The following is a 26,099-nucleotide window of genomic DNA, read 5'->3' as shown; positions in this document are numbered from 1 at the left end:
GATATCAACCTGATTGTCCAACCTTGAAGACTATTCATCTTTGAACAGCTTTTCATTACTGAGTATCTACTTGTGTGTGATATGGATGGTTCTACCACTGACCATTAGAGCGACGCTCCAACATATAAAACTGAAGGAATATCTTTGAAGGAGGCCATCTCAAAGACTATATTGCACTTCAACATAATTACTTGTGTAAGGTTCATCAGGGTCTTCATGAATGAAGTTGTTAAATTGTCATATGAAACAGGAATGTGCAGTGACAGGGGCGTGACCACTTGTGTTCCACTATGACTTGTAAATATGACTTTATATTTATCGGTCATGTAACATTACGTCAATTATGGCTCGCTAACAAAGATTCCTAATCAAACTGAGCTAAGGCTCCTTCACATGAACATTGGGAGTCAGGTGGCTGAGCGGTTAGGGAATCGGGCTAGTAATCCGAAGGTTGCCAGTTTGATTCCCGGTCATGCAAACTGATGTTGTGTCCTTGGGCAAGGCACTTCACCCTACTTGCCTCGGGGGAATGTCCCTGTACTTACTGTAAGTCGCTCTGGATAAGAGCGTCTGCTAAATGACTAAATGTAAAATGTAAACATTAGCCTGTCAATGTTATGGTTGGGTACTTGATATTGAAATTATGGCAAAGTGCTACATCAGTGAATCCCTGTATAGACCGTCAAAATAATTTAATGATGATTAATAAATACATTATTTATAGTGGCATCCTTGTAATTTTCAGCACCCATGAATGATATTCTAGAGATAAATATCAAAACTACTAAGTATGTGAACAAAGATAAGAGAGGACATATTTTTCATTTTGAGCAACATCATATCAATGTTCAAGTATGTGTCATTAACAGGATTGCATGGCACTGGACCCCTGTCTGAAAGTGCAAAGATCTGACTTTTTCAAATGCCTCCAATAAAGATATGCTCTTGGCAATGTAATGCCTTGAATCCAGTTACAAGCCACTGAGTATTTTTCATGCTTTTACAAACTAAACTAAGAAAAGCATGGATTACAAGTGACAAAACAAAAAGAACATTTGTAAAGTACAGTACCATACATGGATGTCTTTATAAACCCATAGCCAGTTTCTCATAAACGCTGCTGATATCTCCAAAGTAGCATGCTTATCATTATCAAAACATTAATATAAGTACAGTATACATATACTCCAGAACCAATAAATAAACTGTGACAAGAAACCTTTTTTTCTGCACGTTTGACACATAAGACATAGAAAAGTTCCATTGACAATATTGGCTTAAAACTAGAACTTCTGAAGTTACAAGATACATTGCACAGGCTAAGAGCATTAATGTTTAGTCTAGTTGACTGCTTTCATCGTCCAGTTCAGATCACCAGGGAGACCAATAACAGGCTTCCCCTCATAGACCTGCAGCTAAATCAATTCAAAATCAAAACATCCTTTTTCACAGTCTTGAATTTCTTCAACATTTTAGGGTCAAATAAAAGGCCATGACTGACTTCCTGCCCAGTTTCAGTTGGTCAGAGTGTCTTCCTGAAGGAAAACAACCATGAATGTAAAGACACCTGGCCAGACAGGCATGTTAAACGGCTGCTACCTCAGGGCACTGCTCTGGCAGCACAAGGTCCTTGGTGTCTGCTAGAGAGCGCTGTTCAGACAACACGCCACTAACACCAGACCCTTCCTGTGGCTGCTTGGCGGGTGAACACGTCCCGCTGCTGCCTTGGGAGTTGTTGTTGTTCAGGAAGTCCGTCTGGCTCGAGGGCTGCGGAGGCTCCTGGAGGGGGGGGGCTTTGGACAGAACACCGGCTTCCTGCTCTGGTGAGCAGCAGACTGCTGGGGTTACCAGGGTTACCGGGGTTACCGACTCACCGCTGGTGAGAGAGAAACGGTGGCTTGCTGTGTACTGTTCGTCTGCCTGGCTGGGGTAGTCTGTGTACTGGTCTGGAGCCATACTGAACGGTCCTTGAGGCATGTTCCCATTGGGGGCGGTGACTGTGTCTTGGAATGATAAGGCTTCTCCATAGCCCTGGCTGGGCCGGCTGGACGCCATGTTGGCAGAGACGGCACTGGAGCTCTTCAGCTGGTAGTACTCTGCTGGGGAACTGAGCAGGTAGGAGGTTCCGTTGACGTGGTCGTCGTGAGTGACGGAGCCCTCGGTGTAGAACAGGACAGAGGACAGGGGGGCGGAGTCAGAGAGGGACACAGGCGGACCGGTCCCGCCATTCTCAAAGTCCTCAGCCTTATCTTCATCGTCTTCATCGTCTTCGTCCTCTTCGTCCTCGTCCTCCGAGTCACTGTTGGCTAAGCTCTGAGTACTGGAGTCGGACAGTCCGCTGCAGACACTGCTGCTGTCCTCCTCGTCCTCCTCATTGTCCTCATCTTCATCCTCGTCTTCATCCTCATCATCCTCCAGGGGCTCGTCCATCTCGTCGGGGTTCTGCAGGTGCATGACGGCCGTCTGCTGGACGGGGTCCAACAGCGAGTAGTCCAGGCCGGGCTGGGATTGGACCAGGGGGTTTCCGTTGCCAAGGCCGTTTCCGTTGGCTTCGCCATGGTAACCGTTGGCGGGGGCAACCTGCTGCTGTTCCCGGCTCTTCTCCAGCTCCAGCTTCATGATGGTGTGCAGGAAGTGGGTTCGCACGCGGATGGGGTTGAACTCCACCCTGCCCGCCCCGTTGCTGCACCCCTCCTTCGTACAGCCACACGGAAACGACATGCGGTCCACCTGCAGGTGACGACAACACAGGACTTATCAGCGTATCAGAGTGTGGCTACACACATACAACAATACAACCATGATTGGAACATTGGAACTGTGTTCATACTGTCGTATTGTAGTTGAGATGGTGTTGCACTGTTGCCTGGCAACATACAGACCGTTCCTTGGCTCTAACCTTCGCAATACTGTGAGAGATACGCACTTCTGAACCTTGATTTTCGACTGTACTTGCAATATGCAAAATCTTTGGGGCACTTTGGATAAAAGCGTCTGCTAAATGAATAAAACGTAAAAAGTAGAAGACAGTCTGTCTGTAGCAGATTCCCAGGAGGACGATAAGAAGATGAGAGTGATGAGAAGACAAGCGTGACGGAAGAAGAAGATTAAACAGAAGAATAAGATTAAACAGGAGAAAGGAAGATTAAAAGGAATAAGGAGGAGGAGGAGGAGGAGGGGGGGGGTACCTGACACTTGATCCCTGCCATGCTGCAGGCGCATGTCTCCGGGTCACAGAACACCCTGCAGTCGCAGCCGCAGTCCTCCCTGGACACGCGGATGTCCCGCAGCTCGTGCTTCTCCTCCACGTCCAGCTTCTTCACGCCCGACGAGCGCAGCAGCGAACGCCTCTTCTTGGTGGTCAGCGGCTGCAGGAAGAAGTACTCGTCCACCTCCGTGTTGTCCACGTCGAGGTCGTCGTCCGAGATGTCGTCCACGGTGAGGGCGTTGGCCTCCTCCGACTCCATGGTGCCGTTCTTGGTCAGCTGGAGAGGAGAAAGGGGTCGGGTTCAGGCCAGGGCGACACACTGCTGCACATCCATACAGGGGACTGGGGAATCCTCCCAACATGTAAACAGGAAGTCTTTTCAAAAGTCCGTTAATAGCGTTTCATCAGGACGAATCGCAATATAATGACGTGCATCTCTAAGAGTATCTCTAGCACATATGGTCACACAATAAAGGCTATTGAAGATCATTGCATGGTTTTCTTTTCCCAACAAAAGCACGGTGTGACTGCGACGCAGCTCCTCTCGCCCCCACCTTCAGCCTGATGGAGTTGAGCTTCTCCTCCTTCAGGTGCTCCCTCAGCATGTCTCTGTGGATGCGCTCCTGCTCCAGGGCAAACTCCCCCAGGGAGTACTGCCTCACCCAGCTGTGCCTGTTGGACATGCCCAGGGTGCTGCCTCCCTGGCTGGGCACGCTGGTGAAGCCCTGCCTCCGGCTGAAGTAGTACACCGTCACGTTGTGGAAGCGCACGCGTCTGGTCCTCGGGCGCTTCTCCCTCTTCAGGATGGAGTGAGCTGCCGAGGGGGAGACACAGGGAGCGGTCAGGCTAGTGGGGGACAGGCTAGTGGGGGACAGGCTAGTGAGGGACAGGCTAGTGGGGGACAGGCTAGTGGGGGACAGGCTAGTGAGGGACAGGCTAGTGGGGGACAGGCTAGTGGGGGACAGGCTAGTGAGGGACAGGCTAGTGGGGGACAGGCTAGTGGGGGACAGGCTAGTGGGGGACAGGCTAGTGGGGGACAGGCTAGTGGGGGACAGGCTAGTGGGGGACAGGCTAGTGGGGGACAGGCTAGTGGGGGACAGGCTAGTGGGGGACAGGCTAGTGGGGGACAGGCTAGTGGAGGACAGGCTAGTGGGGGACAGGCTAGTGGGGGACAGGCTAGTTGGGGACAGGCTAGTGGGGGACAGGCTAGTGGGGGACAGGCTAGTGGGGGACAGGCTAGTGGGGGACAGGCTAGTTGGGGACAGGCTAGTGGGGGACAGGCTAGTGGGGGACAGGCTAGTGGGGGACAGGCTAGTGGGGGACAGGCTAGTGGGGGACAGGCTAGTGGGGGACAGGCTAGTGGGGGACAGGCTAGTGGGGGACAGGCTAGACTGCGATGGCGAGGGGGGGAGACACAGGGAGCGGTTGGGGACAGGCTAGACAGCGATGGCGATTACAGGCGCTTCCTCTGGAGAAACGAGAGCTGGCAGTTAGACACATTCGCGCGTGGACGAGTTCTGCGTTTTGATGTCGGCGTTGCATTACGCAGTGTGAAAAAGCTAATTGTTTTGCCAATGTATTGACTGCGTGGTTATGTTTCGGCAGGAAACACAACTCACATTCATTGCATTGTTATTAAACCTAGTGGTGCAATATCCCTCTACGCCACAGGGACTTGTTCTCCCAGTCAACCCAGCTTTACAGGGTTAGGGTTCACTTCATCATCGCTCTGCTGCCACTTGGCATGCAAGGCCTCCGTGTGGCTTCTAAGGACAGATCTCTGGCAGGGAGGGGTGGGGAGCAGAGCATAAATAATGCCCTGGCAGCCCTGGAGATGTGGAGTAGTGTGGAGTGGTGGTTTTTACAGACACACACACACAGCCTCCCCACTGCTCGCTCCCTGTTAGACTAACAGGAGAGAAATAAACCATCTGGTTCCAACAGCTCCCCACCCAGCACCATGAGGACCAAACACTCAGTGTGAACGGCCCTTGGTTGGAATCATTGTCTTCTGGAAACAGCTTCCTATGGTTTGGCTTGATGTGCTGAAGCACGTCGCACTCAGAGAAATGCAACTAAAATATTACAATAATTATCAGTTAACTGCATGCTTCCATTTCATAGCTGACAGTTTTAATCCATTGTTATTGTGTACAATTGTACACCGTTATCTGTAGTTTAGATAAAAGGGACAATGGGATCTGCCTGAGACTTGACACGTTTTGTTTGCAAAGCTTTTAAGGCGATCCTTTCTCAATCAATACCACCCAGTAGACTGCAACAGACTGGATGGTACAGTACAAGCCTTGGGCATCAAAGCAGGGTTCTGGTAGTCCTTCTGAACTGGCCTGTTGTGTGCTTTGCATTTCAAAGCTCTATTTTAAAGAGGAAAGAGACAACAGATTTCTGTCTAACCCTATCACAATGTCCCCAGTTAAAATAGGCACAAGGAAATACAACGTACTATAGTATATGATGCTATTGTTTGCTATACTATACAATACTATGCTATCCTATCCCCTGCTATACTCTATGCTCTCCTACACTGTGCTCTGCTGTGCAGTGTGGTGCAGTGATGGGAGGCTGGAGGAGGCAAGCTTTCAGTAGCAGCTGACAGGCAGCCTTAGAGGGCCTGCCACCCTGGAAACACCCTGGAAAACCCCCAGAAACACCCCCTCGCCACAGGATGGAGTTCTGTCACCCCCCTGAAACACCCTGGAAACACCCCGGAAACACCCCCTCGCCACAGGATGGAGTTCTGTCACACCCCCAGAAACACCCCCTCGCCACAGGATGGAGTTCTGTCACCCCCCAGACACACCCCCTCGCCACAGGATGGAGTTCTGTCACACCCCCATAAACACCCCCTCGCCACAGGATGGAGTTCTGTCACCCCCCAGAAACACCCCCTCGCCACAGGATGGAGTTCTGTCACCTCCAGAAACACCCCCTCGCCACAGGATGGAGTTCTGTCACCCCCCAGACACACCCCCTCGCCACAGGATGGAGTTCTGTCACACCCCCATAAACACCCCCTCGCCACAGGATGGAGTTCTGTCACCCCCCAGAAACACCCCCTCGCCACAGGATGGAGTTCTGTCACCTCCAGAAACACCCCCTCGCCACAGGATGGAGTTCTGTCACCCCCCAGAAACACCCCCTCGCCACAGGATGGAGTTCTGTCACCTCCAGAAACACCCCCTCGCCACAGGATGGAGTTCTGTCACCCCCCAGAAACACCCCCTCGCCACAGGATGGAGTTCTGTCACCCCCCAGAAACACCCCCTCGCCACAGGATGGAGTTCTGTCACCTCCAGAAACACCCCCTCGCCACAGGATGGAGTTCTGTCACCCCCCAGAAACACCCCCTCGCCACAGGATGGAGTTCTGTCACCCCCCAGAAACACCCCCTCGCCACAGGATGGAGTTCTGTCACCTCCAGAAACACCCCCTCGCCAGAGGATGGAGTTCTGTCACCTCCAGAAACACCCCCTCGCCACAGGATGGAGTTCTGTCACCTCCAGAAACACACCCTCGCCACAGGATGGAGTTCTGTCACCCCCCAGAAACACCCCCTCGCCACAGGATGGAGTTCTGTCACCTCCAGAAACACCCCCTCGCCACAGGATGGAGTTCTGTCACCCCCCAGAAACACCCCCTCGCCACAGGATGGAGTTCTGTCACCTCCAGAAACACCCCCTCGCCACAGGATGGAGTTCTGTCACCCCCCAGAAACACCCCCTTGCCACAGGATGGAGTTCTGTCACCTCCAGAAACACCCCCTTGCCACAGGATGGAGTTCTGTCACCTCCAGAAACACCCCCTCGCCACAGGATGGAGTTCTGTCACCTCCAGAAACACACCCTCGCCACAGGATGGAGTTCTGTCACCCCCCAGAAACACCCCCTCGCCACAGGATGGAGTTCTGTCACCTCCAGAAACACCCCCTCGCCACAGGATGGAGTTCTGTCACCCCCCAGAAACACCCCCTCGCCACAGGATGGAGTTCTGTCACCTCCAGAAACACCCCCTCGCCACAGGATGGAGTTCTGTCACCCCCCAGAAACACCCCCTTGCCACAGGATGGAGTTCTGTCACCTCCAGAAACACCCCCTCGCCACAGGATGGAGTTCTGTCACCCCCCAGAAACACCCCCTCGCCACAGGATGGAGTTCTGTCACCTCCAGAAACACCCCCTCGCCACAGGATGGAGTTCTGTCACCCCCCCCCAAAACGTCTGCAGTCTCCAGCTTTATCTATTAAAGTGAGTCAAGAACAAACGTTCATTGTTCAAACTGCAACCCCAAAGCAAGCCAGGAGACATCCAATAGAGAAAGGAACGGCTGCAAACAATCGCTTTTCTGACACTGTTCGAAACAAACTCAATGAAGCGATGTCGCAGGTTGCTGTTTTGCCAAACATGCTGTTGAGGCTTTCCTAAGGGCAAATAAAGGATCCCAGGTCCATTAGGCTGTGGAGGTTCTCCAACAGTTGAACACACTAGGAGCACAGCAGAAATACACACCCACACAGACACACAACACTGTACACACACACAGAGCCCAGGTTGCATCATCCCATTCATCTGGTGGGGCCTGTGTGCTGACAGGGCTCCTAATGAGAGACTGGGCTGCCTGGGCAGTCTTCTCTTTTATTACAGCCTCAGCTCTCTGCCTGCTGTAGCCCCCTCTCTCTGGCTCTCTCTCCCTCTCTCTCTAGCTCTGCGTCTGTGGTAGACCGCTCGCTCGCTCCCTCTCTTCAGCTCTTGCTCTGTCCAAGCTCTCTCTCCCTCTCTGCCCTCATTCTCTCTGTCAACCCTAAGTCTGGGTCTAGCACTAGTCCCAGCCTAGACTCCTGGTTGTCCACATCCACATCCTCTAGTCCACATCCTAGTCCACATCCTCTAGTCCACATCCTAGTCCACATCCTCTAGTCCACATCCTCTAGTCCACATCCTCTAGTCCCAGCATGAAGACCTCATGTTTGAGCGTACTGTACAGACACTAGTTTTCTTAGGACACTCTTGCACGAGCAGGGCCATTACAATACAAATTGTTTCCTTAAAACTATATTTGTAAATCAAGTGAGGGTCGGTTCCCACAATAATTCACCTGCAAATACAATTTCCAGTATAACTACGGTAACCAAGAGGCATGGTAACCGTGTGACTAGTACCAGTGACCAGAACCTCTGTGTGACCAGAGAGTACCCCACACGTCACATGACCTGTCCTCTTTGTGACCAGAGAGTACTCCACACGTCACATGACCTGTCCTCTGTGTGACCGGAGAGTACTCCACACGTCACATGACCTGTCCTCTGTGTGACCAGAGTACCCCACACATCACATGACCTGTCCTCTTTGTGACCAGAGAGTACTCCACACGTCACATGACCTGTCCTCAGTGTGACCGGAGAGTACTCCACACGTCACATGACCTGTTCTTGTCTAAACGGCCTGCATTTAGAAATACATCATATATGTTCAGATTAATAATAAATGAATAGAGTTCCCTTCTAGTAGCATAACCCAAACATATGATGTTGTTCGTTTGTTGGTGTCTGGGTCAGTGCTGGCCTTATTGACCAGTGCAGTCTTTCATGTTCATGTGTGTGCTGCCTGCGTGTGTGTGTTGCATGTGTGTGTGTGTTGCGTGTGTGTTGCGTGTGTGCTGCGTATGTGTGTGTGTTGTGTATGTGTGTGCTGCATGCATGTGTGTGCTACGTGCATGTGTGTGCTGTGTGTGTGTGTTGCGTGTGTGTGTTGCGTGTGTGTGTTGCGTGTCTGTGTGTTGCGTGTGTGTGTGTTGCGTGTGTGTGTGCTGCGTGCATGTGTGTGCTGCGTGCATGTGTGTGCTGCGTGTGTGTGTGTGTGTTGCGTATGCGTGTGTGTTGCATGTGTGTGCTGCGTGCATGTGTGTGCTACGTGCATGTGTGTGCTGCGTGTGTGTGTGTGTGTGTTGCGTGTGTGTGTGTTGCGTGTGTGTGTTGCGTGTGTGTGTTGCGTGTGTGTGTGCTGCGTGTGTGTGTTGCGTGTGTGTGTGCTGCGTGTGTGTGTGTTGCGTGTGTGTGCTGCGTGTGTGTGTGTTGCGTGTGTGTGCTGCGTGTGTGTGTTGCGTGTGTGTGCTGCGTGTGTGTGTTGCGTGTGTGTGTGCTGCGTGTGTGTGTTGCGTGTGTGTGTGCTGCGTGTGTGTGCTGCGTGTGTGTGTGTGTGTGTTGCGTGTGTGTGCTGCGTGTGTGTGTGTTGCGTGTGTGTGCTGCGTGTGTGTGTGTGTGTTGCGTGTGTGTGCTGCGTGTGTGTGTGTGTGTTGCGTGTGTGTGTGTGTGTGTGGTGACTCACGGGGGAAGGGACGTGAGGCTGAGGTGTTGACACTGTCTCTGCTGTCGCCACTCTCACTGCAGGACTCCTCGTGGCCCACCTCCTGCAGCGAGGAGCAGGGAGAGGAGCACGCCTCCACTGCCTCCTGCAGCGAGGAGCAGGGAGAGGAGCACGCCTCCACTGCCTCCTGCAGCAAGGAGCAGGGAGAGGAGCACGCCTCCACCTCCTCGAACTTCCTCTTCAGTATTCTGCTCATGGCCCTCGACACCTGGAACACACAAGCCGGCGCACAAACACGTCATTACATACCCCGCTCAGGGCCGCGGTCCTCGACACGATCAATTAGCGAACCCAGAACACACCCCTCCCCTCCCTACACCCCGCCTCTCCAGGCCCCCTCGGGGCACTGATCACCTTGCCACTAAAGACTTGCAAGAGAAGAAAGCTGCTCATGGCACACACTGTTTACCTCACAGGAAGTTCCTTTGTTGTCTCTGATGGCGTGTTGGGTGAACATCAGGGAAAAGGACAGACTGGTGAGTCTTTCTTCTATTCTATAGGAATGATGAGCATTACAATGATTGTTTCTTCAACTCAGAGAAAAACACAGGACAGAGAAAATGAAATATGACTGATGAAGCAAAGGCCTCCAGCAAGTTTTAAATATCTATCCTGAGCAGATGAAAATAAGAAATGGTGCGACTTAATTGCTGTTTCACCCCCGAACTCCCAAATAACACAATGCAACTAGACAACTGATTGAAAATATCCCCTAGCTTCAAAATTAATTAATTCACATCTTATGGGAAATTAAAAAAAGCCTGACTGTGCCTCGGCCAAAGGGACTGCAGAGAAGAAAATGATGTGATTGACTGCACACATGAACCATGAGATGGACACACTAAGACACACTCACAGAAAAAAAGAAAAGGTTTCGTAATGTCGACGTCAGTGTTCCTGGGGGGGAATCTGCTCTTACGAGTGCCGGACATGAAGAGACTGTTGATAGGAAATGATGACAGGAGTCCTATTAAACAGAGCTAACATGACATGGACCTGGAGGAGCTGCTGAGGGCTGGGAAGTGGATGAATGAAGAGGTCAGAGGACTTTAACAGGCTCATCCCCCTATGGACAAGTGATTTGACAGTCTATGGCACTAGACACCCAGGTTTATGAGGTAATATACCAGCAATTGACCTCCTGCTACTGCATTTATAAGCACGGTATAAATGCAGTCATGAAGCATTGTAAGGCCACACACTTTCACAAGTCTGTGAAAGTGGGAGGCTGTTGTAAATAATGTTCTATGGTGCCGGCTATGATTTTCTTCTCAATGTATTCCTTTATCCGCTCCATAATTCTCTGAGTCATCCACCTAAGGAGATGATTGTTGTGGAGACACTGGGGCAGGTTCTTGAGGGCCCCAGACCACTCGACTGGCACTGGAGAGTAGCCATTAGCCTCCGCCATTAAACCCTGACTGATGATGCAATTAAACAAATATAAACAAGTAGCCTACAGGCTCATCCCTCAACTGGAGACACAATTACCAAATTACAGGCGGTAATAATAGATGCTTCAAACAATCTGCTAAACAAATTGCTGCATCCAAACATGATGTTCCACAAGATTTTTATACCAATTATCTGCAAGAACAATACATCTGTATTTGGGGCGAAAATAGACGTTGAATTCTTCTCCTCAATTTGCTGGTGTTCCTTCCCAGACGTCAGACAGCATCTTCCAAAAATAGATTCGAGCACGTCATCAAATGACAGTTGCATGGCTGAAGGCTCCAGCCTGAAGCTATTATGACTGACAACTTCAGCCGGCCTCCTCTTTCTTTCTGAAACGGAAAAGAAAGAAAGAAAAATACAAAGCCAGAGTATCTGCCAGAAAAGCGTGTGTTGCAGTTCCATTCAGACTGGCCCATGCCGTTTCGTCAGGTCTCCTGTCGCCGGGCCGTGCTGCCGACTCATTACAGATGCTAACCCAGCGTGAGAGACAGCGAGCTAGCCAGGCGCGACCGGGAGAGGACCGCGAGGCTGCCGGAGGGTCAGCTCCGTGGCGGCCGTGCTTGTGCCTCTCTGCGACAGATCCCTGCCAGTGCTGGCGAGGCCTGGAGATGTTCCAGAGGAAAACGCTCAACCTAGCGCTGTCATCAGTCACGGAGAGAAGGGGGCGAAATTATAACAGCAGCACCTTGGCTACAGCCTCATTTTGTTTCTGATAATTATCTTCACAAGGCTGTTGTACCTATACAGGCAAGGGTCCAGTTAAATTCAATAAAGTGAATACTCAAAGAGCAGATTTACAACCCTAGCACTACATTGTTCTTAACGTGCTATGTATGTAACACAACATTGTTCAGGTTCATTCGACATGTTACCATATCTAATGGTCCATCAGAGCCTCCTGTGGTCTGGTTGGGTACACTTCATTGTAGGGCTGCAACTAACGATTATTTTAATAATCGATTAATCTGTCGATTCTTTTTTCGATTAAGTTTTGTTTAAAAAATTCATGAAAATTGAAAGATTGTGGCAGTAGGCCAGACTTTCTTAGAATAATCTGGTGTATATTTAAGATTTTTTGACACAATTTTGAAAAAAGTTAAAATTTGCGAGGATTAAGCTATTTTCAAAGATTAGTGATTTTCTATCATTTTATTTGAAACGTCATTGAAAAAGTAAAGGCTGTGGAAGTATACCAGACATTGTTAAGATACTCTGGTGTCTGTTTGAGGTTTTAGATTCCAAAAAATATTATAAAAGTCTACATTTTTCAAAATGGTATGGGTTGTTTTCACCCGGTCCCTAACGCGATGCTGCAAAGTAGCGTCTTCCGAATGTGAGACGAATGTCGAATATGAAACTAACTTCACCTCGGTCAATTAACACACTGTTTCGATGTATTTAGCGTGAAATGCTCCCACACCTTGGATGACTTGGGTCGTACTGATTTCTCTGCCTCCGCCATGTGTTTCAGAACAACGTCACTCAACAACTTCTCTCCGATGGCCTTTCCTCGACCTCTGCTCCACTCCGCGCTCAGCTAAACTTTTTTTTTAATACTCAAACATCTCCGCGACATATTGAGTGGCGTAATAATCGCGCGACACAACGAATCGATAATGAAATTCGTTGCCAACGCTTTTAATAATCGATTTTAATCGATTTAATCGATTCGTTGTTGCAGCCCTACTTCATTGCTAGCTACTTTCAGTATTTGAGGACAAAATGATCACCTTAACAGAAACAGGCACAAGGCAGTCTTGATGTTTGCACAAACAAGGCAAAACAGAGTACAGTAATCCAGTCTTTTTCTGATCTTTTTCAGATATGTACTAATACACTAATTCACTTATATCTCGAGCAATAAAAACAATAATGGGCTTTTTTGTAACTCAAAAACGAGTGCCCCCTGCAATGTAATCACAATGTTTTCCCATTGTTAAAAATCCATCTGAATCCTTAGACCTCAGCAGATGCTGCCCTATGCCTTGATATCCAAAGTGGTTTCCATGGAGATGCTAATACACTTGCACAACTAGTGATTTCACATCTGATGCTGTCTTGGCTAAACACCAACAGCCACCTACACTCCGGAAAATATCGATACTATAAATACAGTAGATTAGCTTGGAGGAGGACTGGGGGGAGTCAAAGAAAAAATATCCATGTGTAGACAGTCCGTGGAATAAGATCAATGCCCACTCACACTCCACACAAACCAAAGCAATGAGTGTACACCACAAACATGAATATTCACACAACTCTGAATGAACAGAAACCTGTCATTGAACAGACCATCTCACACATCCGTCTCTGAACATCGGTCTACCGCCCTCTGTGAATCACAACACTGGGCCGTCTCCACAACTGTGGATGGCCATGACATCATAACATCATGACATCATGTGCAACAGTAGGGCTGCTAATGGAAGCAGACCTTGTTCCCCTCCTCAGTGCTGATCCAGTCACCAGGAGGAGAGCGTGTCCCCTCCTCAGTGCTGATCCAGTCACCAGGAGGAGAGCGTGTCCCCTCCTCAGTGCTGATCCAGTCACCAGGAGGAGAGCGTGTCCCCTCCTCAGTGCTGATCCAGTCACCAGGAGGAGAGCGTGTCCCCTCCTCAGTGCTGATCCAGTCACCAGGAGGAGAGCATGTCCCCTCCTCAGTGCTGATCCAGTCACCAGGAGGAGAGCGTGTCCCCTCCTCAGTGCTGATCCAGTCACCAGGAGGAGAGCGTGTCCCCTCCTCAGTGCTGATCCAGTCACCAGGAGGAGAGCATGTCCCCTCCTCAGTGCTGATCCAGTCACCAGGAGGAGAGCATGTCCCCTCCTCGACATCATGCCGCTCCTTCTTTGTCTCCTCCAGAGCTGCGTTCGAGAGCAACATCGTGCAAGAGAATCCTGGGGAAAATAATGCAGCAAAAGCCCAGCTTGGAAAGCCCCTCCCTGTCCCCCTCTCGTCACTAAGCACACACACACAGTTTGGAAACCCAACTATGGTCCCTAATCAACTGCATCCCCAGCCCCTCTCTCCTAGGCGTACACCCTGCACCACACGCTACAGACAAGTTTCCCCTTTCCAACTCGTTCATTTGGTTCCCAGTCCCAGTGGACCAAGGGCCCAGGCAGGGGGGAGCTGCCGCGGGGAATCCCAGCCAAGCGGCTCGTCTCCATTGACGCCCTCCAGCCCACAACATCTGGAGCGAGTCAGGACACATCAGTCCTGTTAACGCCATTCAGAGGCAGGGCAAGGCAGCAGGGCGAGGCAGCAGGGCGAGGCAGCAGGGCGAGGCAGCAGCCCTCGACGCAACAACTAACCTGAGTCCACTGGTGTTCCCCCTGCACACCCGCCTCACAGCAGGGCAGGACTGGGAAATCTCAATGGAGGTACTCAAAGAAAAGAAAAAAAGGTGAAACATGATAAATGAAAAGGCTCCCATTTTCGCTTCAGTCCACTGACTTGTAGCAGCCCCTGTACTCTAGGGGCTTGAGAAATGGGAGAGAGAGAGAGGTGAGAGGGAGGGGAGAAAGGAGAAAGCAACAGAGAAAAAATAGAGAAAGTCTTGTACATATTCCACCCCGGACTCCACTGCCGGTACCATATGCTTTATTGTTGAATAACGATAGGAGCTCGCTCCCTCTCTCCCTCTCTCCCTCTCTCCCTCTCTCCCTCTCTCCCTCTCTCCCTCTCTCCCTCTCTCCCTCTCTCCCTCTCTCCCTCTCTCCCTCTCTCCCTCTCTCCTACTCACCCTGGCCACACAAAGGCTCATTAGCCGCAGCCGGCTGAAAGACTGGAGCGGAGCAGAGCAGAGCGGAGGCAGTCTGTGAGATCACATTGTGGGTTGTCTGAGAGAAACAGAGAAAGAGCACAAGAGACAAAAAGAGCGAGAGCAGGATAGAGGGAGAGAGAGTGGAAGAGAAAGAGAGGGAGAGACAGAGATAGAGAGAAAGAGAGAGCGCGAGAGAGGGAGAGAAAGAGAGAGCGAGAGAGTCAGGCGTGCCTCTGCCCCTGCTGTCTGCAGATATTTTTACCAGCATGAGCCGGCGGGGGAGGGGGAGGGGGGGCAGAGAGACGGGGAGGGAGCGAGAAAGGAAAGGAGACAGAGGGGGGGAAGTGAGAGTGATTCAGGAGAGGAGTTCTGGGTGGTAGGGAGAAAAAGAAAATGGGGGGGAGGGGGAGAGAGAGAGAGAGATGGAGTGACGTAGAAAAGAGGAAGTGGAAAAAGAGAGGGACATTTGATTCCTGGCATGATAACCCCAGAAGATTTTAAGTGGCTCTGGGCTTAAAAACTACAGGAGAGAGCCTAACATGACTTACAACCCTGAAACATGGAGAAACATCTCCAGGAAGTGTCAAATGCAAGCTGGAGAATGTTAAACACTTGACTTGCTCTAAGAGGACCCTGACACTGTGCAAATCATTTAGAAGTATACACAGTTTGTATTCTCTCAGGAAAAGAACTGCCACTGGGATTTACAAACCCACACACACTGTACCATAAGACAACCCTCAAGAGCCTGCTGAAAAGGACTGCTCCACAACCATCCCCATAGTAACAGGACAATCAACAGAAACCGTAGAAACTTCAGTTGATCACACAGAGAAAGTAAGTCAGCCGTCACAGGTGGGGTGATGAAGGCTCCGAACATTTCCTACGTCCGGAGGTCCTGGTAAGTGTGAGTTCGGCCACAGGTCTGAGGACTCCAACACCGCTGATACCGTTCTCATGCTCAACTGGACAATGAATCCAAACAGGAAGCCCTGACACTGCCTCCCACAGAGCACCGCCTCCCATAGAGCACCGCCTCCCACAGAGCACTGCCTCCTACAGAGCACTGCCTCCCACAGAGCACTGCCTCCTACAGAGCACTGCCTCCCACAGAGCACTGCCCCCCACAGAGCACTGCCCCCCACAGAGCACTGCCTCCTACAGAGCACTGCCTCCCACAGAGCACTGCTTCCCACAGAGCACTGCCTCCTACAGAGCACTGCCTCCTACAGAGCACTGCCCCCCACAGAGCACTGCTTCCCACAGAGCACTGCCTCCTACAGAGCACTGCCTCCTACAGAGCACTGCCTCCCACAGAGCACTGCCTGGATGTAGAGCCTCCACAGTCAAGTCAAACACAAAGCAATGCAGAAGCCCACAGTGCAGAGTGCAAAAATGCATTACCATGCAGGATTCACGAGACAAAAAAAAGGGAGTTCATTTTGGGCTACTAAGTCCATTAAACACACAAACACACTGCTTCACACCTCTGCCGTGAGCGATGTGGTCAACACCTGACGGCTCACAGCTAGATGGAGGAGGATGGAAGTCCCACATGGGCCCAATCAGGGAGCGTGTCCTGTGGGCGGGTCAGCGAACACGAGGCGTGCTGGTTCCTGACAGTGTGGTTAATGGGATCACATTGTTTCATCCGAACAGGCGTTGAAACACGGCTGTCGACCGACTGGAGAGCCCTTTGTGCTGCATCGCCCTCGCTAGCCCTCCCCTCCACACAGATAGCCTCTCCCACCCCAGCCTCACACACTCACAGCACACTGGAATCCTTCAAGGCCGCACCTTTTCAAAAGGCAGTGCGGACGTCAGTTTGACCTTTGCATTCAGCTGTGTGTGTGATCATCTTGATCTACTGGACGTGAAGTAAAAGCAGAGTTCTGGCCCTGCCCCAGAGGTTGTGTATATCAGTGATGGCGATCTGTACGACTGCAGTAAGTAAGTAAGTAAGTAAGTAAGAATTTATTTATATAGCACATTTCATACAAGAATTGTAGCTCAAGGTGCTTTACATAAAATCAATAAAAACAATAATACAAGTGATAAACAATTCAAACAAAAATAAAAATCCCAATAAGATCTCTGTTCAAGAGAGAAAACAACTTAAAACATGCATCTTAAAAGTAACATATACATTTGGTTCACCCCTGGTTTGTATATATAAAACCATACACTCTGTTAACAGATCCTTTCTCCAGGTCAAGAGTATGGGCCGTATTCTCTGTTAACAGATCCTTTGCCTCAGATCAAGAATACAGATTGTTTTACATATTTGCAGTCCTCTCCAAGAGCACAGCAGCTGAAGACGAGACTTCAAGACATGAACATGGTGTATAAAAGCAGTCATGCGATGAAATAACTACAAAAAGGATCCAACGATGTTTTATTACTTAATTGACAGCACAAGGCCATGCTGATGGCACAACAAAAGGAGACCACAAGCCTGACCAATTTCTTCTCCTTTCAGATTTTCTTTGATCAAGATTTCTTTTCTATAAATGCGGATATGTTTTCTATTGTGTTGTCGGAATCCTAGAATGTCTAATCTACATGCCTTTCATGCTCATCCTGCGAGTAACACTAATGCAGCTCGATTACATAAAAATGCAAAACATTAACTGGAGAGACGGTGTTCCTCACATAGAAATGCACCAGAGCTGATGACCTATATTTGCTCCGACTCGCAAGTGACTTTCTTATTTAAATGAAGCACATTTAAAAAAAGGTGGAAGGCAAGCACATCAGCACACAGACTTATAATGAAAACACAATCATAATCTCTGTGACCACCCTCATTGTTTGATGTAGGTCAAATGCAAATAATCGGTTCAAGAGTGTTCACTGATACCATCTCCTTGGAAAGGACATGGAGGAAAATATCCAAACAATGAACTTCTCCTTTATGCATTTGAACAGAACATGCTCTTCAACATATTGACATCCATATCAGAGCATACAAATAATTGTTGTGCTCACAACCAGTCAGAATAGTGTAACTAACCGTCTTGTTGTAGATCATAAAGAGGAGATGATGGCCCAGACAATAATCCTCATTTACAATGCATAGAGCCCGTCCTCCACCCAGAGCCCCTCCTCCACCCAGAGCCCGTCCTCCACCCAGAGCCCCTCCTCCACCCAGAGCCCTTCCTCCACCCAGAGCCCCTCCTCCACCCAGAGCCCCTCCTCCACCCAGAGCCCGTCCTCCACCCAGAGCCCCTCCTCCACCCAGAGCCCCTCCTCCACCCAGAGCTGCTCCTCCTCCACCCAGAGCTGCTCCTCCTCCAGCTGTATGTCTCCTCCAGAGACCCCCCTGACCGAGCCTGGAGCAGAAAATTGCCTTATTTCATCTTGACCTCCCTGATGTCAGGGCTGTCTATTAAAAAAAATCTAATATGCATCGCAGTGGAGGTGACACTGACTGTTGGGTGCACGGGGGTGGGGGGGGATGAGTCAGACTTCAGACAGCAGAGCGCTCTCTCTCTGTGACGCTTGAGGAGGGAATCTCGCCAGCGTCAGACAAGACTCAATCTGGACGGGTCTCAGAGTGCAAGTGTTTGTTCTAGCATCCAGCACAGCAAACGTTCACACAAAGAAAAACTAACAGATGGCCAGGAAGATCTCTCTGTTTGGGAGGGGATGAAGAGACGAGCCAGTGAGACTAGACAGGAGGAGTGACGGGACTGTAGGATGAAAACCATGAGAGAGATGTGAGCGCCGGGCTGACAGACCCAGCCCTCCACCCTGAGGACCCGGTGAGGTACGTGTCTGCAGCCCTCCACCCTGAGGACCCGGTGAGGTCCGTGTCTGCAGCCCTCCACCCTGAGGACCCGGTGAGGTCTGTGTCTGCAGCCCTCCACCCTGAGGACCCGGTGAGGTCCGTGTCTCCAGCCCTCCACCCTGAGGACCCGGTGAGGTACGTGTCTGCAGCCCTCCACCCTGAGGACCCGGTGAGGTCCGTGTCTCCAGCCCTCCACCCTGAGGACCCGGTGAGGTACGTGTCTGCAGCCCTCCACCCTGAGGACCCGGTGAGGTACGTGTCTCCAGCCCTCCACCTTGAGGACCCGGTGAGGTCCGTGTCTGCAGCCCTCCACCTTGAGGACCCGGTGAGGTCCGTGTCTCCAGCCCTCCACCCTGAGGACCCGGTGAGGTACGTGTTTCCAGTCTGACGGCGTGTCAAACCCCCTCCACCACTGGTGTCAGAGAGAGCCGTAAACAGAGGCCTTGGGAGGCCAGGGCCCAGCTGGCCTCCCTCGACCCCCAAAGGAGAGGCTGTGAGCTGCATGATTACACAGCTACAGCTGATGTCAACAGAGGATCCCTCTCCCCCTCTCTCCCCCTCTCTCCCCCTCTCTCCCCCTCTCTCCCCCTCTCTCCCCCTCTCTCCCCCTCTCTCCCCCTCTCTCCCCCTCTCTCCCCCTCCTCTCAGAGAACATAAACTCTCAGCTGATGTATTCCACACCCATCGGCACTGTTCAGAGGAGGATGGGTGGGGGTGAATGTGTGTGTGTGTGTGTGTGTGTGTGTGTGTGTGTGTGTGTGTGTGTGTGTGTGTGTGTGGGGGGGGGGGGGGGGGGTGTTAGACTCTTAAATTATACATGAAAAGGCCACAGCGGAATAGGTTTGGTGAGGGGTCATGAGGTACTCTCTCTAGCAAGCTCTCCGTCACTCTCTCTGTGTACCATAATCACATATGCTCAGAAATAACACGACAGGCACACCTATTAGCATGGCTGTATCCCTGGGGGGGGGGGGGGACCACAGACTCACAGCAGCCGCTGTGCGCACCCCCCCTCCCTCATCCCCCCCTCCCTCATCCCCCCCTCCCTCATCACCCCCCTCCCTCATCCCCCCCCTCCCTCATCCCCCCCTCCCTCATCCCCCCCTCCCTCATCACCCCACCCCTTCATGCAAAACGATCAATGTACAGGATGGCTTAAATGGAGGCTGCTCTAGATTAGCCACATCTGAATAACATTTCATATGAAAACAGAAGCATGCTGCATGTTGGCTTACCCATCTCATCAGCCTATTCACATCCAATGTAATCTTGTGAAAATGAGAACTTACTGTTACTTTAACCTCAGAGAAACGTGTCATTCATATGCAGCGTTGTAATGTGTGTATATTTATAGGTCTGCAGAGAGCCGGATAAAAGCAGGCTGGTCATTACACTCAAAGATGGCCTCTTCTTGCATCGTTAAAAGCATGCAGGGCTAGGGGTTAGGGAGAGGGATGAACAAATCCTCTGATTTTCCTCTGTAACTATATTGCAATAATATCACGTTGTTCAGCTTCAGATCAGATGGTCAAATTAGGAACAAAAGGAAGTGCTAATATTCCGAAGCAGGGAGCTTGTTGAGATGCCACATGCACAGGGAAAACAATCTTGCAATTAAACACAAAGGAAATCCATTTAAGGAAATGCAGCGACATTCACAGATTTATGCAAATGAGGCTTCACATGGGTTCTGTACATTGTTAACTTGGTCTTGCCTGAGGCTGCAGACAGCAGCTCCATACACATGAGAGAGAGAAAGGAGGAGGGGAAAGAGGGAGGGCAGTCAGACCAGCCCACTGCTCTGCACACAGCACACGGACGGGGCAGCCTGCTACTGTAGCACTGAGGACCACTGATCTCCTCTTCCTCTCTCTCCTCACAGAACAATAGAGATACCTCGACGTCCTGTTCCTCCTCACAGAACAATAGAGATACCGTGACGTCCTGTTCCTCCTCACAGAACAATAGAGATACCGTGACGTCCTGTTCCTCCTCACAGAACAATAGAGATACCTCGACTGAGGTGTGAGCCCCTTGTAGCGTGGCTCCTCTCAGGGCAGCCAGGTGAGCGAGCGGCCTGCTTCCCACATCCCCGTCATTAAGACACATCAAACTGGGCTGGAGACGTTTCAGAACCTCCCAATGGCAACTTGGAGAGCTGGAGATGGTAATATCCTCACAGCAACTCCCAAGTCAAAGAATAAGAATGAACGCAGAGGAGAATTCAATAAGGGAATTTAACCAGAATATGATTATTTATCCTTTATTTTCTATAGCCGTCTGTTGGTAGAATCATTTAAATAAGTAGCTCATTTCATTCTTTGCATGCAGCACCGTCTTTCAAAGTCTGTTACAACCTTATTATGATGATCTAATTTAGGGATGTTACACTGGAGTTAATGTGATGGACAGATCTATCACACACTTTAAACCCAGCTAATGGGGATCCATGTGTACGCGGTGAATATCACTCACCACTATCTGCCTCATAATGGGAGCATGGCAGTGACTTCTACAGCAGAATGGACTACTAGGGTGTTTTTAGAACCATTTCCCAACTTTTTTCAGTTTTCCCTGCAATTCGAATCACGCACTGTGGAGGCCTAATCAGCTACTTTTACCCTCGTGTCAATCACAATGCTTACCTGAATTATTCATGCGAGCCTATATTATTTATGACCGCGTTTTTCCCATGCCACCTGAAAGTTCGGCGGGGCTGGTTCTCTGGCAGAAACAGAGCTGTCAAAGCCGCTCTCTCAGACGATGCGCTTTCATCTTTCAAACGGGCTGATGAAGCCGGGGGACTCGGAGTTCAGGATCGGCAGACGAGCCTTATTATTTATATATAACTAGTATCTGTTGAGAACTCGAACCATTTTCATATGTAAAACATTTGCGCCATTATCTGGGAAAATTCACGAAGCTGAATATACTTGTAGACCCACGTTGCACAGTAGTCATGGGGACAAATTATTCCCATTGAAATTCTAGCAGGAAGATTTTAAGCAAGTATATGAAGCCAACGTATAAGTATTTTCATATCTACTTTATATACACACACATTGCTGAAAGGATTTGAATACCTGGGATTTTATTTGCACTGAACTGTGATGCAAGGTAAACAAAATACGGTAGGCTAAAATAAATCAATTTTCGCAGATAAACTACTTGTTTGTGATTACAATTCATTCAAAAACTGCCACATGATCATACTTCCATGACCTGACAAAATCCAAAACAAAGCGTACAGCAATCCACTCCATGTTTTATATGAGTCATTTTAACGGAGCTTTCCCAACATTAATACCGGTTGCCATAGCGATGGAAGGCATGTTGAGCAACGCAACTCTATGAAGGGGGAAATCGTTTGTTGAGAACATTACAATTAGGGTAGGCTACATCATGATTCATGGAAGAACACAACTGTGAACCTAATTTCCCTTGAAATCCGATTTTCCACACAGATAAGACGTCCATGTTATAAGGAAACAAACCATCAATGAGACACAGGCCAGTCAAAATCACAGCCTAACTCAATACTGAATTTGTGAGGTGAATAATCTATGCCAAATCATTTCTGCAACTGATGCCTTAATAGAAGAGACGAGAGTGAGGAAACATGAAAATTTGATCGAAAGGAGAGAAAAAAAATCTCAGTGTATAAAGGGCGCTAGAGAGAAGTGTATTTCACCAGTGAGCTGCAACGTTTGAGTGTTTTTCCAAATAGAGGACATCAATATACATTTTAAAATGAACAAGGTTCCCTGTGCCTACATTATATATTTCTGCCAGCGGTGCCAGGGTCACAGGACTGTAGCATTACTACAGCACATTCAGCACAGAATCACACAAAAGAACCAATCATCTTGAATCATTTGTAACTACTCTGGTGAAGTAAACACATAGCCACGGGGTTCAGCTCAGCGTTATAGACTGTGGACAAACAGAATATTCCTATTACTGTCAAATATACAGCGATGAAAGAGACAGACAAAACAAGTGGGGGGGGGGGGAAATGCAAGGCATCGTGTCTTTAAACCCTCTGATTAAAGCTCTGACAGTTTGAATGCAGTTTTAAGTTAAAGTACAATACATGGCATTGAGCCCACAATCGTGCTAATATGGCATTTTACTTTAAGGTTGACATTATTATCACCGATAATGGGAGGGTCGATGGGAGTTTCTTCAAGGCTGCTGAAACAATCTTCAAAACTGAAAAGCATTTTTAAGGTGTTCTTTGTTCAATCCCCAAAGAGAAAACAGACTCTACAATCTTCCACCTTCCTGAGGGCAAATGTTCTACAGGAGAAAGAAAATTCCAGAAGATTAAAGATATGAATCGCTAATGTGAAGCATTAGGATTTTCCACACCATTACAATATTAAAAGTCTGACCTTTGAGACTGTTCTACAAGTGATCCTGAATGGAACTTCAGGTTAAGTTTGAAGAAAAATCATGAATTCCTGTCATTCCTACATAAAAGAGAAGCCAAATTGATTTGGCTGTGAATGTGAACCTCTGTGAAGTCTATTCCCCCTCGCTGGAGTCGTGCCAGGAGACTACTCGGTGCCGTTATCTTTAAAAGCCGTGCCACCTTTTCCTGTGAATCGTTAATGGCCCATATTGACTGCACAGCCCCCATCTGGGCAACAGTATTTGTAATACCACCGCACAGAACTCTGTTATTCAAATGAACCCGTTTAATGATTCAGCCTCGCACCCAATAAATACAGTTAGTAAATGTTTCAATGTGCTTTAACTGTGTCAGCTGTACTAATTAATTCTAACCCCCATGGGCACAGAGGGCTTCATAGATTGGACAGATAAACAGATGGATTGAAGAGGAAAAAATAAACAGTGACGATAAGAGAGGGAGCCCCTTTGCCTCCCAGATCTCAGTCGCTAGCAGGGAATACATCTGTGTGTGTCTGAGTGTGTGTGTATGAATGAGTGAGAGTGAGAGTGAGAGTGAGAGTGAGAGAAAGAGCGAGAGGAGGGCTCCACAGAGCTGTCTCCGTGCCTCCTTCCTGTTTGACAAAAGAGTCTGGTTAAGGGAACAACAAAGACGGCAGCGCTGGAGAATGAGACAAGCTGCCATATTCCAACCCCCCGTCACCATCTCACTGAAACAGCACGGTTCCTCATGCAGTGCCAAACACTGACAACCAATTACACAACCTCTGCTACCTACCTACTTCCTGATAAAGCACTGAATATTCAGATGAGCCATTAAATCTCAATTTCACTACAACCAATAAGTATGGACTTCTGCCTTGTGAAATACCCATGAACCTAGCAGGGTGACCCATCAATTTTGGATTTGGGTTTCTGATATCGGTGCATTTTAGATTAAAAAGCATCAATTTGAGGGATTCAATCATTCAAAAAAGATAATTTAAAATAATCCATTCAGTTACAATCAAACAGTTATTTAAATGTGGGTGATCATCTGCACTAAAAGCCATTGAAGAAGTGCACAACCAATGAGACTTCACTTTGCTGGCTCTCGTTAAATGGAAAAAAAGAACACTGTCTCCCATTTATGACCTGTTATGACTAACTCTCAGTAATGATGATGAGCAATGTAGATTACACTCTCCACGTTATGAAACGGTCACATTCATTTCCCTCCCATCTGATAGCCGATTTATCAAAAGGTCTCCCGACTGAAATTTGAGCCAGTAAGAACAATGTGGGCTGTCATTGACAGCTCTGGGGAAACATCCCATAGGCAGGATATCAGCAACGATCAACTCTTAAATCAACTTGTCCCAGTCTCATGAGAGCTTTTGTGGCAACAGTCCAGCACCTGTGCAAGCTTTTCACAGGGTCTCCCATCCATAAACCCAACACATAAAGGCTAATTGCAAATGACCGCAGGCACTGCATATCAGTATTTCATGACAAAGCATGACATCGCCAGTTGACAAGAACAGACATATTGTAGGCTTACCTCGAATCAAAGATGTTGTTGTTATGCTGTCCTGAATTGAGTGTGCCCTGGGGAGGATAGAAACACAAATGATTCTGAGGTACGGTGAGATTTAAAAGGGGTGTCAGGTAAAACCAAGATGACAGTCTATAAAACGTCAGTCCAGTGTAAGTTCTGAATTAGCAAAGAGGAACCACCTCTCCACAGCCCCTCAGACAAACCCCAACTAATCTGGTTACAACATCCCATAAATACACAATAACACCAAACATCATGGTGTATGGATGATGTCATTCCAGCGTGATGAGGATGAGCCTCATTCCCGTGGAAACGTGTGTGAAACATGTCAGTCGTGGCACACAGAGGGCAGGCCCAGGCTTCGCTCTGCAGTGGGGCTCAGAGGGAGAGGTCGGAGGGGACAGCACAGGCAGCATGCTGCCTCCCTCCCTCACAGAGCTGCCTGTGCTCCAGGACACCTCTGCAGGGAACACCCTCCCTTCACTCTGCAGGGTCCCCATGCAACTGGACTGTAGGTCTGCACATACAGTAACCCATGTGCAGAACACACAAACCTAACCCTATACACATGCCCAATGCAAAAAAAGAAAAAAGGAATCACACTCAAATCATGGGACACCTTGAGTCAAAATACATATCTCTGCAAAATGCTTCATATCAAACATGAATGGACTATGAAAGCACTTACTGGATGGAAGTCATTCATACTGGTTTTGTAAATATCAAGGATATTATGTGATCTTTTTCGTACATTCACGTAAATTATTTTGTTTGAATTAATTTAAGGTAGGCTACTGTAAAAGTATCATTCTGTAATTTCTAACCATTGTCCAGATTCTAATGTAAAATAAATATATAGCACCAGTGACAACATTGTAGACATTATTAAGAGGAGCACTTTCTAACTCCCCGTTTCCCAAAACAATTATTCCGTGAATGGATGCAGCACTAATTCAAACACAGCGTACTGTGTGATACCCAAGAATGATGCCCAAATTAGACACTTACCATTCATTACGCTGTCAGCTCCTCCATCGCCCCTCCCGCTTGAAAACATGCACATAAACGTTATCTTCATAGAACGTGGGACTCGTTTCATTTATAAAACACAAGGACACTACTGTATCAATACATAACGTGAGTGCACCGTAATTAAGAATTGCCTACAGCCGGTACAGTTGTCGCATCTACAGCGCAGCACAGACGCTCTCTTTCCGGCTGCTCGCGGAACAATGGTGCAGCAGCGGTCTGACAGCTACACCCCAACGTGACTTCTCTTAACCAATCACCTTACATGGTTTCAGGAATCAGAAATTGTCCACTAGACACCATGCAATGCATGCCGAGCAAGCCCGATTCAAGCTGCTTATGGCATCATGGCAACGTTTCAACATGAATGACAGACACAGGACTGAAAGGCATTGTTCCCGCGCAAGTATGAGCGTGCCAAGAGATGGAATCTTTATCAAATTCAAGCCGCAAAGCAACGAGACGTTGAAAAAACACCTTCCATTGTCTGAGAAAAATCCTTTATTAGCCCACATTAATCA

General features: G+C 48.9%; 1 protein-coding gene across 1 annotated transcript; it reads right to left on the bottom strand.

The window, feature by feature from the left end:
- Window positions 1–585: 585 nt before the first annotated feature.
- On the bottom strand, window positions 586–25,754 carry csrnp3 (cysteine-serine-rich nuclear protein 3). Its single transcript, XM_062457949.1, has 7 exons — window positions 25,717–25,754; window positions 25,558–25,595; window positions 24,553–24,599; window positions 9,549–9,795; window positions 3,763–4,022; window positions 3,189–3,485; window positions 586–2,730 (listed from the first exon to the last, which is right to left on the bottom strand). The coding sequence occupies exons 4-7, from the start codon at window positions 9,781–9,783 to the stop codon at window positions 1,585–1,587; spliced, it is 1,938 nt and encodes a 645-aa protein (XP_062313933.1). The 5' UTR covers window positions 9,784–9,795; window positions 24,553–24,599; window positions 25,558–25,595; window positions 25,717–25,754; the 3' UTR covers window positions 586–1,584.
- Window positions 25,755–26,099: the final 345 nt, after the last annotated feature.

The sequence above is a fragment of the Osmerus eperlanus genome, chromosome 3 (assembly GCF_963692335.1).
Source record: "Osmerus eperlanus chromosome 3, fOsmEpe2.1, whole genome shotgun sequence".
NCBI classification, from domain to species: Eukaryota; Metazoa; Chordata; class Actinopteri; order Osmeriformes; family Osmeridae; genus Osmerus; species Osmerus eperlanus.
Note: the sequence above shows the minus strand (reverse complement) of the source record. Positions and strands in the feature narration are given on the sequence as shown.

Coding starts and splice junctions, on each gene's coding strand:
- csrnp3 (XM_062457949.1), bottom strand. CDS start 9,783: ATGAGCAGAATACTGAAGAGGAAGTTCGAGGAGGTGGAGGCGTGCTCC. Junction 4,023..9,548: donor AGCCTCACGTCCCTTCCCCC/GTGAGTCACCAC, acceptor CCCCCTCGGCAG/CTCACTCCATCCTGAAGAGG. Junction 2,731..3,188: donor TGGCAGGGATCAAGTGTCAG/GTACCCCCCCCC, acceptor CGTCACCTGCAG/GTGGACCGCATGTCGTTTCC.